The 18,734-nt window shown below is 28.3% G+C and overlaps 1 protein-coding gene across 1 annotated transcript in view; it reads right to left on the bottom strand.

Annotated features, from left to right (window-relative positions):
* LOC145259209 (cubilin-like) overlaps positions 1 to 18,734 on the bottom strand; it is a 217,986-nt gene that overhangs the window by 2,509 nt on the left and 196,743 nt on the right. The window contains exons 23-26 of the mRNA XM_080117044.1: positions 18,428 to 18,568; positions 8,218 to 8,305; positions 6,641 to 6,774; positions 374 to 523 (exon numbers count right to left, since the gene is read on the bottom strand). Of these exons, the coding sequence (XP_079973170.1) occupies positions 374 to 523; positions 6,641 to 6,774; positions 8,218 to 8,305; positions 18,428 to 18,568 (513 nt within the window). The remainder of the gene's footprint in view (positions 1 to 373; positions 524 to 6,640; positions 6,775 to 8,217; positions 8,306 to 18,427; positions 18,569 to 18,734) is intronic.

The raw sequence follows: 18,734 nt of genomic DNA, 5'->3' as shown, positions 1-18,734 counted from the left end.
AGCCAATACGAGACTTTGGCCCATCCTTATGTTGTCAGGCAGAGACATGCAGTCTATAATTTTAGTTACACAAGAAGAATGTCTTAACACGTATGTCAAAGTTTATGAATTTTCGAATGACATTAAATAGAACAAATAGCGTTTGTGACCAAATGGATCACACAGGTAGGTTGGTATATCTACGGCTATGACAACAGCATATTCTTTTCATTGTTTTGACTCTCGAGTATATATCCGACACAGTTAGACACAGTTAATCAACCGAAAATCACATCACTCTATATAAAAGCATATAAGATATTAACGGATACACACTCGAGGGCCAAAACAATGAAAAGAATATGCTGTTGTCCTACCCCTAGTCATTACTTACCGATCTTTTTTGTATAATACGCAGCCATGAAACCTCTGCTTTCTGACATTTCCTTAGTATTGTACTTCACAAGTAAGTGCTCCCCTGTAGATGTAAGCGTAACTCCGTCGGGACCGCAGAATTTACCCAGCAACGTGTCCGCAGACGATTCTGTAAAACACACACACACAAAAAATATTAAATTGCATTTTAAATTAGTAAATAATAGTAAAAATAAAAAATAAGGTGGTTGTATAGATGTGTAATCTTTTAAATGAACGCATTTCAGGTAAAAACATTACATACTTATGTGTAATGTAGAAATTAGTGTAAATTCAAAAAATTATTTAAAAAATGATCCTGTCGATAATGTGCTAGTACTTAGAAAAATCAGCCACAATCCCCCCAATAGTGATACGTATTTATTTAGTCAAAATGATCGATTGCATTTACCTCCCCTGAATCTTGAAAACTCTCCAACATTAAAACATAAGATAAAACACCATAAATCGCTGAACTCGATAATTTATTTGTAATTATATTTCTACTGGATCATTTTTTTTTATTAATTTAGGATTTCATACTAATTTCGACATGACACGTAAGTACGTAATAATGTTTTCACCTCAAATGCGTTGGTTAAAAAAAAAATCACCAAGCAAAAAAAAAAAAAAAAAAAAAATTAAGAGAACATTTAACCAAATTTAATCTATAGATGTTGGACAAAATAATCGAAACACTGGGTAAATTTACATGAATTTAAAAATTTAAAAACATCCGAAAAAGTGAAAACAAAAACAATATTAAAATGTTGGTTTCATTTTTTATTCATGGCTATTGTTATCTTAAATTAATTGATTAAATTTATTTGTTTTTTTTCCAGATCGTTCATAGTAGAAAGAAAAATTAAAATGACAAAGCTATCAGATTTCCAAAGATTGTTGGCAGATTCTACTGTAACGGAAGTGGCTAAGATAGTGACCGTATCGAGAGGAACTGCCCTGAAAATGATTCCCGCCTATGACAAAGAAAATTCTGGAAGAAGGCCGAAGCTGTCTGAAAGAGATCGTAGAGCAATCGATTGGAAAGAATGAGCACAAAACCACGGAGTCCAAAATTACAGTAGAACTTAAAAATCACCTGGATAATCCTGTTTCAACAAAAAGATTCCCCAGGTTAGATTTCATGGAAGGGCTGCCATCAGAAAACTACTGCTTTTCGATTATTTTGTCCAAACCCTGTATATCGTGATAGTGGATTAATAGTACAAACTTGAAAACAATTGGAATGTTTATTGAGATGAGTATTATTTATGAATTTATTTAATGCGAACTATTGTCCTCATATTTATTAGTTGTTGTTTCACGTTGTTTCGGCCAACTCTGGCCTTCGTTAGTTGGTAATCGCGACAGGATAAGAATTCTCAATCTCCTAACCGCATTCTCAGCAATTAATTGCTGAGAATGTAGTTAGGAGATTGGAAGTTTCTATCCCGTCGCGGTTACCACCTGACGAAGGCCAGAGTTGGCCGAAACGTCGTGAAACAACAACTAAGAAAGATGAGGATAATAGTCCGCAATAAATAAATGGAACGTGAAAAAGTTGAACTGAGAGGATAATTAAAGAAAAGAAAAGAAGTTCCCCCAAAACGTACACATAGGTGTAGACTGTAGTCGAGGACTCCCTTTTCGTTAGTTATTACACATAGATGCAGGGGAGGAAACCACTACTTTTTCTATATTACTCCACTTACACTTGATCTACAATGTATAATGTTGATGTGTTTAGCAAGTAGGCATCATGTAACGTGGCCGTAGCGCTGGAACTGTGTTTGTTACAGTTTAAACCTCTCTTGAACCCCACGCCCCCTGATACCATCAAAAGGAACAAAGAAACACAAAAACACGAATAGGGAATAAATATCCGACTCAGCATTTTTTTCTGTTTTAATAAAAAACATTTATTAACAGTACTTTCCAAACAATGACTGCTTGTGTGTGTATGTTTTTTTTTTTTTTTCTGTACATTTCATCTACCATGAGATTAACAAAACCTTGCTGCCTCGACACCAGTTGTAACGCCGCTGCAGTTACAAACAAACAAAGGAAACAAATAAATAAATACATGTAACGTGGCCGTTACTCTTCACTTTAGTAATTCATAAAAATAAAACTGGAAATAAATAAATAAAAATCCGGGTCGGCATTTTTTTTTTTTCTTAACAATTAAATTTTTTTTTTTTATTAACGTTGAAATTGTTTCGACACCACTTAAAAGTCTTTTACCATTGGCCATCTCGTCTGGTGTTCACTTTTCTTTTCCGACGTTATGCCAACCGTTGCAAACCATTTCCCACCTGCACATTTACTTTGACGCCGACTTTGTTTCTGCCCCGAGCACGTGCTGCATCTTTTCTCCTTTTTTTTTTTTCTTTCTTTTGCGTCTCACGCACACCTTCTAATTTGCATATGCCTTCTTTTTGGCTACCGCCGCTGCTGCCAATCTCCCTGCAGCCAGCCATCCTTCACCGCCGCTGACACTTTTCCACGCGCTCATATCCACGATGTTCCTATTTACAATGCCTCCCCACGGGACAGAGTTAGACACCAGGGTCGCTTTTTAATGTGGAGAAAAGGAACAAAAATAAAAAATTGTCTCAGTCGCGAAGGATTTCTCCTCCACTGATAGGGAACAAGAAATTGAAGTGCAGCATCTGAAGAACAGATGGTATTTATTTGCTCCCTCACCGAGCAAATTAGGCACAAGGCCGATTTTTAATGTGAGGAGTGAAGGGAGGGGGAAGGGAAAAAGGGGACCAGCTTCCGAGAGGCGGGAAATGGGAGCTGGTTAAAGGTCAGGCATGTGGGGTTGCCCCCACATCTGGTCTTTGCTAGTCATAGCTAGTCATAGCTTGCAGCATCTGAAGAACAGATACTACACTTTGATCTTGATGTTACACAGCTTAAAAGTCTCTCTCGCCGCCACCGCCACCACAGGACTTCATGTCCACCTCACCTGATACTCACTTTTCTTCTCCTGGACCACGTGCTGTCCCTTTTTTTTTCTTCTTCTTGACACACAAACCCGCGCACACTTGCTAATTTGCATAGTGCTCAAACGGCTGCTGCTGCTAATACCTTCGCAAGCCATCTATTCTTCGACTGCTGCTGCTATTTTCAGACGCGCTCATACGTGCTCTATTACATAAGTACCATCTTGCAAATCTTTTGTGTGACTCGACCGAGTATTGAACGCTGGTCTCTCACCCTTTTAGCAAATACTCAAACGATTATGCCAAATAAGCCGGTTTAAGAGGCATGATAATTACTACTACTACTACTACTATTACAAATAATAATAATAGTTTAATTTAATAATAATAAAATAGTTTAATAGTTAATAATAATAAAAAATACAAGAACAAAAACGATTGTTAATTTTATTTATTGCAGACTATTATCCTCATCTTTTCTTAGTTGTTGCTTCACGACGTTTCGGCCAACTATTCCTGCGGCCTTCGTCAGGTGGTAACCTATTCCGTCGCAGTTACCACCTGATGAAGGCCGGAGAAATAGTTCGCCAAAACATTGTGAAACAACTGAGAAAAGATGAGGATAATAGTCCACAATAAGTAAAATTAATAAATAATACTCATCTCAATAATGAATTCCAATTGAGTAATATAGAAACGATTGTGTTGTGAAGGTAGTGCACTGGGAACTATGCAAGCAACTGCATTTTGAACCTGCAGACACAATGGTAGAGACAGTACTGGAAAACAACATTCACAAAATCCTTTCGGACATGGAGGTACAAACAGGTGAACTCATCCAAGCAAGAAGACTGGATGTCATAATAATTAATAAAAAGGAAAAAAAACAAAAAAACAACTATCAAATTGTAGATTTTATTGTCCCAGCAGACGACAGGATAAAGATCAAAGAGATGGAAAAAATTAAGTAAATACACAGAGCTTGCCAGAGAACTAAGAGGAATATAAAATATGGAGAAAGGCAGTATAATACCAGTAATTATAGGAGCACTTGGAACGATCCCCCCCCCAAAAAAAAAAGAAAACTGGAAAAAAAGATTGGAAGAAATGGAATCAAAGGGAAAACTGAGATGACAGCAGATAACAACCATAAAAACACTAGAAATCTTAAGGAAAATCCATGCCATCAAATTTCAGTGATAACCAATAGTTTTGACAGTAATAAATCAATGGCAAGCGGCTGTTGTGATAACGCAAAATCATTTGCAAAGGTTCTCGAAAGAGGTGAAGTGTATTGGAAATCTGGAGAAACTTGTTGTTATCCAGACTCCATGGTTATTATCTGTAAGTAATCTCTGATGATGCATTGGGTGATATCTCCTAGTGAATACATAATAATAATGATAATAATAATAATAATAATAATACAAATACATGAGGAAGGTAGTACACTGGGAACTATGCAAACAACTATATTTTGGACACGCAGAAAAATGTTAGAGACACAAATCAGAAACAGTGCTGAAAAACAAAATTCATAAAATCCTTTTGGACATGGAGGTATAAACAGATAAACTCATCCAAGCAAGAAGACCGGATGTCATACAAATAAATAAGAAGGAAAAAAGAAAATGTTTGCAAAAAGGACACTTGAACAGAGAAAATGACAGCTGCACAAAACAATGTGATTAGTTTGGCTGGTTGTTTCGTTTTACGGCATATCTACTATTTTTTGGGTTATTTAATGCTGAATCTGGTCATTTTGGAGACAGTTTTTGTGCTTCACGTTTTCTATATTTTCAAATACAGGGTGGAATGATAAAAGTGTCGCCCCAAAGAAAAAAACACTATAGCTTTATGTTAAAACTTTTATTGAAAATATCAATTCAGGTAACTTTCTTATGTAGTAGATCTATTCAATGTAGCTGCCTTCAGTTTCAATCACCGCCTCAATACCGGTTCGAAACTGGGAGCATGCCTTTTCCACAAGCACCTGCGTGAACTCGACAGATACTCGGCAGATGGTAGCGATCAAGTTTGCTTTTGTGTTGTGGGAGGTCATGTTGGTGATGTCCTTTACGTATGACCAAATGAAGTAGTTCAGTGGGTACAGGTCAAAGGAGAAAATTGAAAATGCCAGTAAGAGAAGGGTACAAAGTCGTAGCACTCCTTCTGAAACTAAGCCTGAGTTTCTTTGGACTTGTGGGCTGGCGCCGAGTTCTGCTGTCACATCCAGAATCTGCCGGCGACCACCTGATTGCATCAGGAGATTACTACACTCAGCACATCCAGATACACTTTGGTGTTGACTTTCAAGCCAACTTGAAAGATGTGAGGTGACATGATGTGTCCCTCATTTGAAACTACACCAAAGACCATAACCATGACCAGAAAATTATTTCATCACCCTGGGCACATCCCTGTTATTCGTGGCAATCCAGCAATGCATTTTGAGGGTGCTGGCAATGGTCCTGTTGTCATAAATTGGGTCGATAGAGAGCATGAGTTGTACAGCAGCACATCTCCGATCTCACTTGTTGAACATTGTATCACTTTCAGATATGATAGGAGGCTTCTATTGCTCTTGGGATTTCTACAGAACTGGCCAACTAGTAGATGATCTGCGACAAAAAACAAAAAACAAAACTGGTGTTCATCAAATGGAAATGGTATCATGCCGTTTTTTTCAAGAGCGACAATTTTATCATACCATCTTGTATTTATTCATGATGTTTGGTTCCGTTGTTTATTTTCAAAACATATAAACATTTTTGTCCATTTTCTTGTCATACGCTGCTTTGTACCTATTTACTATGCCTCCCCACGGGACAGAGTTAGACACCAGGGTCGTTTTTTAACGTGGAGAAAAGGTACAAAAATAAGAATTGTCTCAGTCGTGAAGGATTTCTCCTCCACCGAAAGAGAACAAGAAATAGAAGTGCAGCATCTGAAGAACAGATACTACACTTTGATCTTGTTTATATATTTTATTGCTTTTAAAATTTTGTAAATACAATTAAGTAAAAAAAACAAAAGATTTTCAATCTTGTCCCGAAGGCCAACGCTGCTTTGTAACTCTGTGTTGAACACATGGTATAATTTCTATCTAATGATTTAACACCAGCTTCTGGCGAGCCGATCTCTGAATCCTCGCATCAATCATGCTAGGTGCACTGAGTCCATCTCCGTTCACCACCAGGTTGGCCCAACATGTATTTAATGTTACACTCCCGAAATTTATACTAGTTAACATAATCTCTACCTGCCAGCGTAGGGTCCCAATATATAACACTTACCTGTTTCACTGTCGTACACTGTAATTGATGCCATATCACAATTATAGGTCCGTGGAATTCCTGAGAAAGCCAATTCGAAGATAACTTTTTCTTTTTTCTCTGCTGCTTTGATAACCCAATGGACAAACATTGCACTAAAAAAAAAAAAAATTAAATTAAATAAAAGAAAGTTTAAAAATAAATGTCAGCTGAAAATAGTTAAAGACATGTCCATTCAGTCTGCGCGTTTAGAAATGAAAATGCCAACAGAAATAGCTGTTCGTCTCTTGGAAATGTAAGTAGTTTCTCAGTGAAAAGTGACGTCTCTTAGCAGTGGTGACAAAAATACAGTCACACAGATGTTAACCTTTTATTCTTTTTTTTTTTTTTACTCTTTGTGACTGGAATAATGTAATTAATAATAACAGCAAATACTTTACAGGATAATCTATCTATATATCTATAAAAGTGAGAATGTGTGTTTGTAAGGGCTACTAAAGGGTCAAAATTGAAAAATTAATACGTGGGGGTGGGGTCATCAGATTTTTATCCATTTGTCAACTGTTTCATGCGTGAATGGTTCACATGATGGATTACTTATGTTAAAAATAATTAGATTCAAAAACACTTTTTAAAGGACGTGTCAAGCTGGCCTAATGGTTATCGGATTTGATTCACTACCTTTAGGCTTTGGTTTCGATCTCAGCTCAAGCATTTTTTTTTTACTTACAAGAAGTGAACTGTTTAGAAAAAAAACATAATACTCGCATGCATATGTCGTAGTTTGTGCACAAATTAAAGTATAATATGTGTATTTTATGACCGGGCAACGCCGGGTGGCCTGCTAGTAAACTATAATTGGAAGAATCACTAAACTGACTTGGGGCAGCTACACTATAAAAGCGAAATTCGAAATTTTTAATATTGAATTTCAAGGCAAACCAATGGTCTGTCATGTTATAGTAATGAATGTATCCAGAAATTACGAAAAACAATACCGTTAGAAAAAATTATTAATGAAAACATTTTCTGACCAAAAATTAGTGATAACAAAATGTTTGTCTAAAAAATCGCCAGGGGAGGTAAATGGCACGTATCTATTGCGAACTTTTTAATAAATTGTGCATTAACAATCATAAATACGAGCAATTTGCTTTGTTTTTAGCATAACTGGGTTACTTCCTTTGTTATTATGTCACGTGTTCCCAAAGAAATATGGCAAAGGGTTTTTACGATAAAAATCGAAAACTCGTGATTTTTAATAATTTGGGTAATATCTAAGTACTTAAGCAGAAATCTTTGCTTTTAGTTGAAATCGACAAAATAGTCAGTAGATGCCATTGTTTTCTTTTAAATCGATTCTTGCGGTTTCCAAATTTTGTTATTACCAGGACTGTGACAAAGATGCAGTTTGAAAAAAAATGGAGACAGATATAGTGAGTTGATAAATTATTAGATTGCATTTTATTGTCCTTAACAACATGCTGTCACGATGGAGCAAAATAAGTGGCGAACCAGAATCAAATATCGATTTTGTAAAAACAAAAAAAAAATTGAGAAAGGGACTGACTTTACTTTATATATTAGAAGTACCTTACCTTTCACTTTGATTGAAAAAATCCGGAGATGAAAAAAAACGCTTTTGCTTTGTGGCTGATTTTGAGGCTTCGTAATTCAAATCGGGATCTGGTAATCAAAATAAAATTGAAAACCTAAATGAAATGAAATATAGCAAATCATCTTCCTACATAAAGCAGAGCATATGTAAATACGCCAATTATGTTAGCAGTTGAAAGGAACGGATTTTGCACGACATCACTAAAAGGCACTTAGTAACAGCCATATCATGACCCAGATGTTAGAAGTACTGATTATCGTTTAGACCAGTGGTTCTCAACCTTGTTTTACCCATGGACCCCTTTTTTCTTCTTTTTTATTATTGGATCCCTCTCATAACTATTGGTAATAGTATGGGAGGGCAAATATCAGACAGATAATATAATAGGAAAAGAACTGACTGCCTGCAGTGCATATTTAAATTCAGCTCCTATCACTTTTTTTTATTTATTTTTTTATTGCTTTCAAGGAAATTTTATGTAAATTTTTGAAAATCTAGAAAATACATTCAAATTCGTTGGAATGTCTACTTCAGCTTTTTTCATATCAAACCAAAATTACAGTATAAATTAAATTTTTAATAATAACAACTGTTATAAATTAGTTTTATTCATGGACCACCAAATTATCATTGTGGAGCTCCAGTTTATTATATATTGTCTGTGGACCTCCACAAATATTCCATGGACGCCTAGGATCCAGGTGGGCCCTGTTTGAGAACCCCTGGTCTATACGGTTGCGGAGCATTGATCCTCGCTTGAGACAGTTGTTGGTCTGACCTCACTGAGCTTTGATAGATCAAAACAGTCTGTGATAGTAAAATTACTAATTTGATTAAAATACAAGAAAAAAAATGCTGGTGGTAATGCAAATATATATGTCTTTTATATATATATATATAAAAACCCACCCAATACTTTTGCTGATAGGAGACTTTGTTTAAAAAAACAAACTATATGTCAAAATTATTGTCCATGACTTAATGTCTATCGCAATAAAAACATCGTTTCCGAAACGATCATACAAATTATTGACTTTGTTATGTTCCTTCTTATGAAACAGATTTTTAATTTTAAATTTTAATTTTAAACTATCAATCACATTACTACATATATATATATATATATATATATATATATATATATATATATATATATATATATAAATTTAAAGGAGATTAGAATAATAGTCTAAAGAGCTAAGTGTATTTTAATGTAATAGTGAAATTACTAGTTTAATTAAAATACAGGAAATGCTCGTTGTAATTTAGATATATAATAAGCTCGATAGTTAAATGTCCTAGAGCTAATTCAATATTAAGTAATGTGATTTATAATTTAAAAGTTTTAAAAATTTTTTAAATTTAAAAATCAAAATTTAATTAAATAAAAAATCAGTTTCATAAGAAGGAACAACAACAAAGTCAATTATCTGTACGATCGTTTCGGAAATCCGTGCTTTTTATTTGTGGTATACATGAAGTCACGTAGAACAATTATACATAGTTTTTTTGGTAAGCACGGTCTTCTCATCAGCAAATTTAGGAGGATTTCTATTGAATTGAAAAGACACCAAAAATAAACCTAGCATTAAAAGTAAGGCAGATGAATCTGAAAAATTGAAGTAAAAGGTTTGGATTTAAAATTTATAAGAAAATTAATAAGAAAATTGGTATAGGATTTCCGAAACGATCGTACAGATAATTGACTTTGTTGTTGTTCCTTCTTATGAAACTGATTTTTAATTTAATTAAATTTTGATTTTTAAATTTAAAAATTTTTTAAAACTTTTAAATTATAAATCACATTACTTAATATATATATATATATATATATATATATATATATATATATAAATATATATATTTAGTAATGTGATTGATAGTTTAATAATATATAATATATATATATTATATAATATATATATAATACATATAATATATATATTATATAATATATATATATATATTATATATAATATATATATTATATATTATATATATAATATATATATATTATATATTATATATATAATGTATATATATATAATGTATATATATATATACTAAATATATACTATATATATATACTAAATATATACTATATATATATGTATACTAAATATATACTATATATATATATATACTAAATATATACTATATATATACTATATATATATACTAAATATATACTAAATATATACTAAATATATACTAAATATATATATATATATATATATATATATATATATATATACTAAATATATACTAAATATATATATATATATATACTAAAAATACTAAATATATATATACTACATATATACTAAATATATATATATATATATATATACAAAATATATACTAAATATATATATATATATACTAAATATATACTAAATATATATATATATATACTAAATATATACTAAATATATATATATACTAAATATATACTAAATATATATATATACTAAATATATACTAACTATATATATATATATATATATATATATACTAAATATATACTAAATATATATATATATATACTAAATATATACTAAATATATATATATACTAAATATATATATATGTATATACTAAATATATGTATATATATATATACTAAATATATATATATATACTAAATATATACTAAATATATATATATATACTAAATATATACTAAATATATATATATATATATATATATATACTAAATATATACTAAATAAATATATATATACTAAATATATATATATACTAAATATATATATATATATACTAAATATATATATATACTAAATATATATATATATACACACTAAATATATATATATATACACTAAATATATATATACACACTAAATATATATATACTAAATATATACTAAATATGTATATATATACACTAAATATATATATACTAAATATATATATATATATATATATATTCTAAATATATAATAAATATATATATACTAAATATATACTAAATATATATATACTAAATATATATACTAAATATATACTAAATATATATATATACTAAATATATATATATACTAAATATATATATATATATATACTAAATATATACTAAATATATATATATACTAAATATATACTAAATATATATATATATATATACTAAATACATACTAAATATATATATATACTAAATATATACTAAATATATACTAAATATATATATACTAAATATATACTAAATATATATATATATACTAAATATACACTAAATATATATATATACTAAATATATACTAAATATATATATATATACTAAATATATACTAAATATATATATATATATATATATATATATATACTAAATATATACTAAATATATATATATACTATATATATACTAAATATATATATATATATATACTAAATATATACTATATATATATATATATACTAAATATATACTAAATATATACTATATATATATATATACTAAATATATACTAAATATATATCTATATATATGCTAAATATATATATATACATATATATATATATACTAAATATATATATATATATACTAAATATATATATATATATACTAAATATATGTATATATACTAAATATATATATATATATATACTAAATATATATATACTAAATATATACTAAATATACATATATACTAAATATATACTAAATATATATATACTAAATATATACTAAATATATATATATATACTAAATATATACTAAATATATATATATATATACTAAATATATACTAAATATATATATATATATACTAAATATATACTAAATATATACTAAATATATATATATACTATATATATACTAAAAATATATATATATACTGAATATATACTATATATATATATATATATATATATACTAAATATATACTAAATATATATCTATATATATGCTAAATATATATATATATATATATATATATACTAAATATATATATATATATATACTAAATATATATATACATATATACTAAATATATGTATATATACTAAATATATATATATACTAAATATATATATATACTAAATATATATGCATATATATATACTAAATATATATATATACTAAATATATATATATACTAAATATATATATATACTAAATACATATATATATATACTAAATATATATATATATACTAAATACATATATATATATACTAATATATATATATATACTAAATACATATATATATATATACTAATATATATATATATATACTAAATATATATATATATATATATATATATATATATATATATATATATACTAAATATATATAATTTAAAGGAGATTAGAATAATAGTCTAAAGAGCTAAGTGTATTTTAATGTAATAGTGAAATTACTAGTTTAATTAAAATACAGGAAATGCTCGTTGTAATTTAGATATATAATAAGCTCGATAGTTAAATGTCCTAGAGCTAATTCAATATTAAGTAATGTGATTTATAATTTAAAAATTAAAAAAAATTTTTTTAAATTTAAAAATCAAATTTTAATTAAATTAAAAATCAGTTTCATAAGAAGGAACAACAACAAAGTCAATTATCTGTACGATCGTTTCGGAAATCCGTGCTTTTTATTTGTGGTATACATGAAGTCACGTAGAACAATTATACATAGTTTTTTTGGTAAGCACGGTCTCCTCATCAGCAAATTTAGGAGGATTTCTATTGAATTGAAAAGACACCAAAAATAAACCTAGCATTAAAAGTAAGGCAGATGAATCTGAAAAATTGAAGTAAAAGGTTTGGATTTAAAATTTATAAGAAAATTAGTATAGGTTAGAGATAGAAATGAGTAGAAAAAATATATATTTTTTTTGAATTTACATAATAAATTTGATTTAAAAATATATAGATATAGTTACCTTTTAGTTTTTCTTTTTTTGAAATCAGGAACTGTATTTAAAGTAGTCATTTAGATGTTTGCTATAGCTTTTTATTTTATTGAATGATGAATTTTAAAAGGGCGACGCTCGTGCAGTAAATTGTTTCCGTTAGCGTATTTTGATTTAAAGACGCTACAGTTAATATCTATAGAGAGAGAATATTTATTTTGCAAGTTTTTAAGGGGAGATAATTGTCATGTGTTATTGGCTTTATTTCTCATTTGATTTACGAGTCTAAGGGCGGTAATTGGTCTAACTTAATTTATTAAAAAAAAAAAAGTAATCTATTTTTACTAATGAGTAATTTTTAATGATTTAAGGTGGTTTATATTTATTAAATTTAAACCAACGTTTATGATTACATGATAGAAGCTCATGTCTTGAATTTACTAGTTTGGTTGTGCTTTTTATATCTTCATATTTTAAAATTTTTAGGGTTTCTTTTGTACATAATGTACAAAATTTATCTCCTGGTTTATATGATTTGCAAGTCTCAATTATTTGCCATTTTAAGTTGAAAGAAATATTGCTATTTTTTAGTTGCCAAATATAGTTGGATAGAGTAGTTTGGTTTGATAGAGAGTTATTTTTAAAAGAATGTTTGTGCGTTGAAATTCTATGTTTTATTGGGCCAGATGTGGAACCAATATATATTACCTCTTGATTATTATGATTATTTTCCGTTAGGTCTATTGTTGGATTATAATGTGGTGGGTTGGTTAGTAATTGATTGGTAGATTGATTTAAGTTGGTGTTATTATTTAATCTGGTAGTTGAGTTATGGCTGTTGATAGGTTCTTGTATATTTGGAGTTTTTGATACTGTGCAGCTATAGATAACATTTTTAATTTTACATGAGCCTTGTAGGGGACATTTATTTTTTCTTCTACAGTTACAGTCCGATGTATTTTGTATAGTTGTATTTTGTAGTTTATTAATTTTATTATTATTAGAGCTAATTATTTTCTGATGAAGGTTAGGCATAGTAGAGTAAGAGACTTTAATTGTGTTCTTATTGAAAATCTTATTATATCTATGGGGGGCTTTAAAGTTCTTATCTAATATTTTAAAAAATTCTCTAGCTATGTTTGTTTCTAGGTTTTTGGAATACGGGGGGTTGAACCATAGGATCTCCTTGTGTCTATTCTTACGTTTGCGGGTTTTACAATATAAAAATCTAATATATAAAGAACTTAATAAAAATTATAAAACTACTAATAAATCAGCACTAAATAAAATAAATAATAATGCAAAAAACATTTGAACTAAACTTAAAATAGATAAATACACAGAAATAACGCTACCAGGTACCCCGAGATTTTCTTTAAAAGACCACAAACACAGCTTCAATATTAACCCTACTATTAGACTCATTTGCCCCTCGAAATCAGATATAGGACTGGTTAGTAAAAACATATTAGATAGAATTATCCCCAAAATTAAATCCATAATAAAATACCCACTATGGCAATCTTCCAACCAAGTAATCGACTGGTTTTCTAATATTCAAAATAAAAATAATATTAAATTTCTTTCTTTTGACATTGAATCATATTACCAATCTATATCACCTATCCTACTTAATAAATCTCTATTAATGGCACGAAAATTAACTAATATAACTCAAGACGAAACTAAACTAATACTTATAGCTAGACAGTCTTTAATAACATTTGATAATAAATATTGGACCAGGAAAAATACCCCTAACCACTTCAACATTTTAGTGGGATCGACGGACTCGACTCAGGTCACTGATCTAGTTGGCCTTTTCCTTTTAAATGAAATACATTGTATACTCCATAAACAATTCAAACTTGAAGGAGGGCTATATAGAGATGATGCACTTTTCATAACGAATTCAACTAATAAAAATTATGAAAAAGCAATTAAAGCTCTACATAAATTATTTAAAAATTATGGACTTAGTATAAAAATAGACCCTAATAAAAAAATTGTTAATTTCTTAGACATAACCTTAAATCTTGAAAATTCTACCTTTGAACCATACCATAAACCTAACCAATCACTTCTATATGTCCACAATCAATCAAACCACCCTAAATCAATATTAAAATCAATAGTTCCCAATATCGCTCTAAGAATTTCTAGACTGTCTTCTACTAAATCAATATTTACCAAAAATGAAAAATACTATAATGAAGCCCTTAAAAACTCTGGATATAATTCACAAATTAAATTCATAAATGAAAATGATAGAAACATAAACTGCATTAAAAATAAACCTATTAAGAGCGTAATAACATATAATATGGCAATGTCTTCCCGTATACGAGTTAAGAAAAATAACCAGGAGACAAAAAAAGATAAAACCAAACTACAAATATTAGATAATAATATAAATAAACAACAAACTAAAACCCGCAAACGTAAGAATAGACACAAGGAGATCCTATGGTTCAACCCCCCGTATTCCAAAAACCTAGAAACAAACATAGCTAGAGAATTTTTTAAAATATTAGATAAGAACTTTAAAGCCCCCCATAGATATAATAAGATTTTCAATAAGAACACAATTAAAGTCTCTTACTCTACTATGCCTAACCTTCATCAGAAAATAATTAGCTCTAATAATAATAAAATTAATAAACTACAAAATACAACTATACAAAATACATCGGACTGTAACTGTAGAAGAAAAAATAAATGTCCCCTACAAGGCTCATGTAAAATTAAAAATGCTATCTATAGCTGCACAGTATCAAAAACTCCAAATATACAAGAACCTATCAACAGCCATAACTCAACTACCAGATTAAATAATAACACCAACTTAAATCAATCTACCAATCAATTACTAACCAACCCACCACATTATAATCCAACAATAGACCTAACGGAAAATAATCATAATAATCAAGAGGTAATATATATTGGTTCCACATCTGGCCCAATAAAACATAGAATTTCAACGCACAAACATTCTTTTAAAAATAACTCTCTATCAAACCAAACTACTCTATCCAACTATATTTGGCAACTAAAAAATAGCAATATTTCTTTCAACTTAAAATGGCAAATAATTGAGACTTGCAAATCATATAAACCAGGAGATAAATTTTGTACATTATGTACAAAAGAAACCCTAAAAATTTTAAAATATGAAGATATAAAAAGCACAACCAAACTAGTAAATTCAAGACATGAGCTTCTATCATGTAATCATAAACGTTGGTTTAAATTTAATAAATATAAACCACCTTAAATCATTAAAAATTACTCATTAGTAAAAATAGATTACTTTTTTTTTTTTTTTAATAAATTAAGTTAGACCAATTACCGCCCTTAGACTAGTAAATCAAATAAGAAATAAAGCCAATAACACATGATAATTATCTCCCCTTAAAAACTTGCAAAATAAATATTCTCTCTCTATAGATATTAACTGTAGCGTCTTTAAATCAAAATACGCTAACGGAAACAATTTACTGCACGAGCGTCGCCCTTTTAAAATTCATCATTCAATAAAATAAAAAGCTATAGCAAACATCTAAATGACTACTTTAAATACAGTTCCTGATTTCAAAAAAAGAAAAACTAAAAGGTAACTATATCTATATATTTTTAAATCAAATTTATTATGTAAATTCAAAAAAAATATATATTTTTTCTACTCATTTCTATCTCTAACCTATACTAATTTTCTTATAAATTTTAAATCCAAACCTTTTACTTCAATTTTTCAGATTCATCTGCCTTACTTTTAATGCTAGGTTTATTTTTGGTGTCTTTTCAATTCAATAGAAATCCTCCTAAATTTGCTGATGAGGAGACCGTGCTTACCAAAAAAACTATGTATAATTGTTCTACGTGACTTCATGTATACCACAAATAAAAAGCACGGATTTCCGAAACGATCGTACAGATAATTGACTTTGTTGTTGTTCCTTCTTATGAAACTGATTTTTAATTTAATTAAAATTTGATTTTTAAATTAAAAAATTTTTTTTTAATTTTTAAATTATAAATCACATTACTTAATATACTATATATATATATATATATATATATATATATATATATATATATATATATATATACTGAATATATATATATATATATATATACTGAATATATATATATACTGAATATGTATATATATATATATATATATATATATATTGAATATGTATATATATATATATACTGAATATGTATATATGTATATATATATATACTGAATATGTATATATATATATATATACTGAATATGTATATATATATATATACTGAATATGTATATATATATATGTACTGAATATGTATATATATATATATATATATATATATATATATATATATATATATATATATATATAATGATTGTATAGATTGGTTTTCTCAGATGTAAATCCAATAAAACCCGTGTGATTATTAAAGAGTACTCAATGGAGGACAGATGGTTTAGAAAACCTTCTCTGCAGCGAAGCATATAAACTTATAAAATATATTTATATTGTAGTATTGAGGAAAAGATAAACAACCCAAATGAAAGAATGACAACCATCGAAATTAAGTTTATATATAGATATGAAAACCTTTGCCTGTGTAATTACTTCAGACTCCGGGTTAGCGTGAAAATATGACTTCCAGTATATAACCTTCATTTAAATCATATAAATAAGCCTGTATATTTTTTCACCAACTGTTAATTTGACTATATTAACATAAATTTTAAAAATAAACAAATAAATAAATAATTTGAAAACGAGAAACAAATGAACGGATGAAAAAAGCAAGGAATAAAATAAATAGAGCTCACCAATAAAATAGACGAATAATGAAGTCGCCGCCAGAAAAAACAACAACCATAAAAAACCTTTAGTTGTCTTCAAGTCCAATGTAAACAAGTTCTTATTGAACTCTACCCTTGAATAATCTAATTTTACACAATTTTCACCATTAATGATCACTACGGTCTTGTCTCGGCGACCACCGTACGCTCATTAATTCTTATTCTCAAGCGGCCTTCAGGCCTTGATAAGTGATGACCCCCCCCCCAAAAAAAAAACATAGAATAATTCTAAACGGAAGATGATCTTCACAGTATAAAACAGTGGAGTGCCTAGAGGAATATGTGTCAGTGTTATTAATAGTTTTGCCCTTCGTGTGCTTATCATATAACTGTGATGAAACAAAGACTGTTGGGCATTTATGACTAAAATGGATAAGTCAGGCAATTTTGGGTCGTCACTGTTTACAATGAGGGCAAATCCGTGAATTGAATTAATATTTACCTGAGATCAGTTGGAATTTAGCCATGAATGAAAATCTCGAAGAATTCGACAATGCCAATACATGAAGAGCGTTTGTTTGGGATCGGATCGTTTGGGTTTCATCTTGGCAAAACTTTTGGATCGGATTGGACAAACTTTGATCTGAAATTTAAATTATGATATCAACGTGAATATTTGATGTTAATGTTATTAAAGGAAAGCTAATCAACGTCTTTTTTCCTATATACTTTATATATAGTATAATACTAATCATCTTAAAAAATAGCACCAAGAAAAATTACTTCATTTACAAATATGTTTATTTCTA

This window comes from Euprymna scolopes, chromosome 34 (assembly GCF_053919585.1).
Source record: "Euprymna scolopes isolate OS-2025 chromosome 34, ASM5391958v1, whole genome shotgun sequence".
Classification (NCBI taxonomy): domain Eukaryota; kingdom Metazoa; phylum Mollusca; class Cephalopoda; order Sepiida; family Sepiolidae; genus Euprymna; species Euprymna scolopes.
This window is presented reverse-complemented; position numbering and strand designations above follow the sequence as displayed.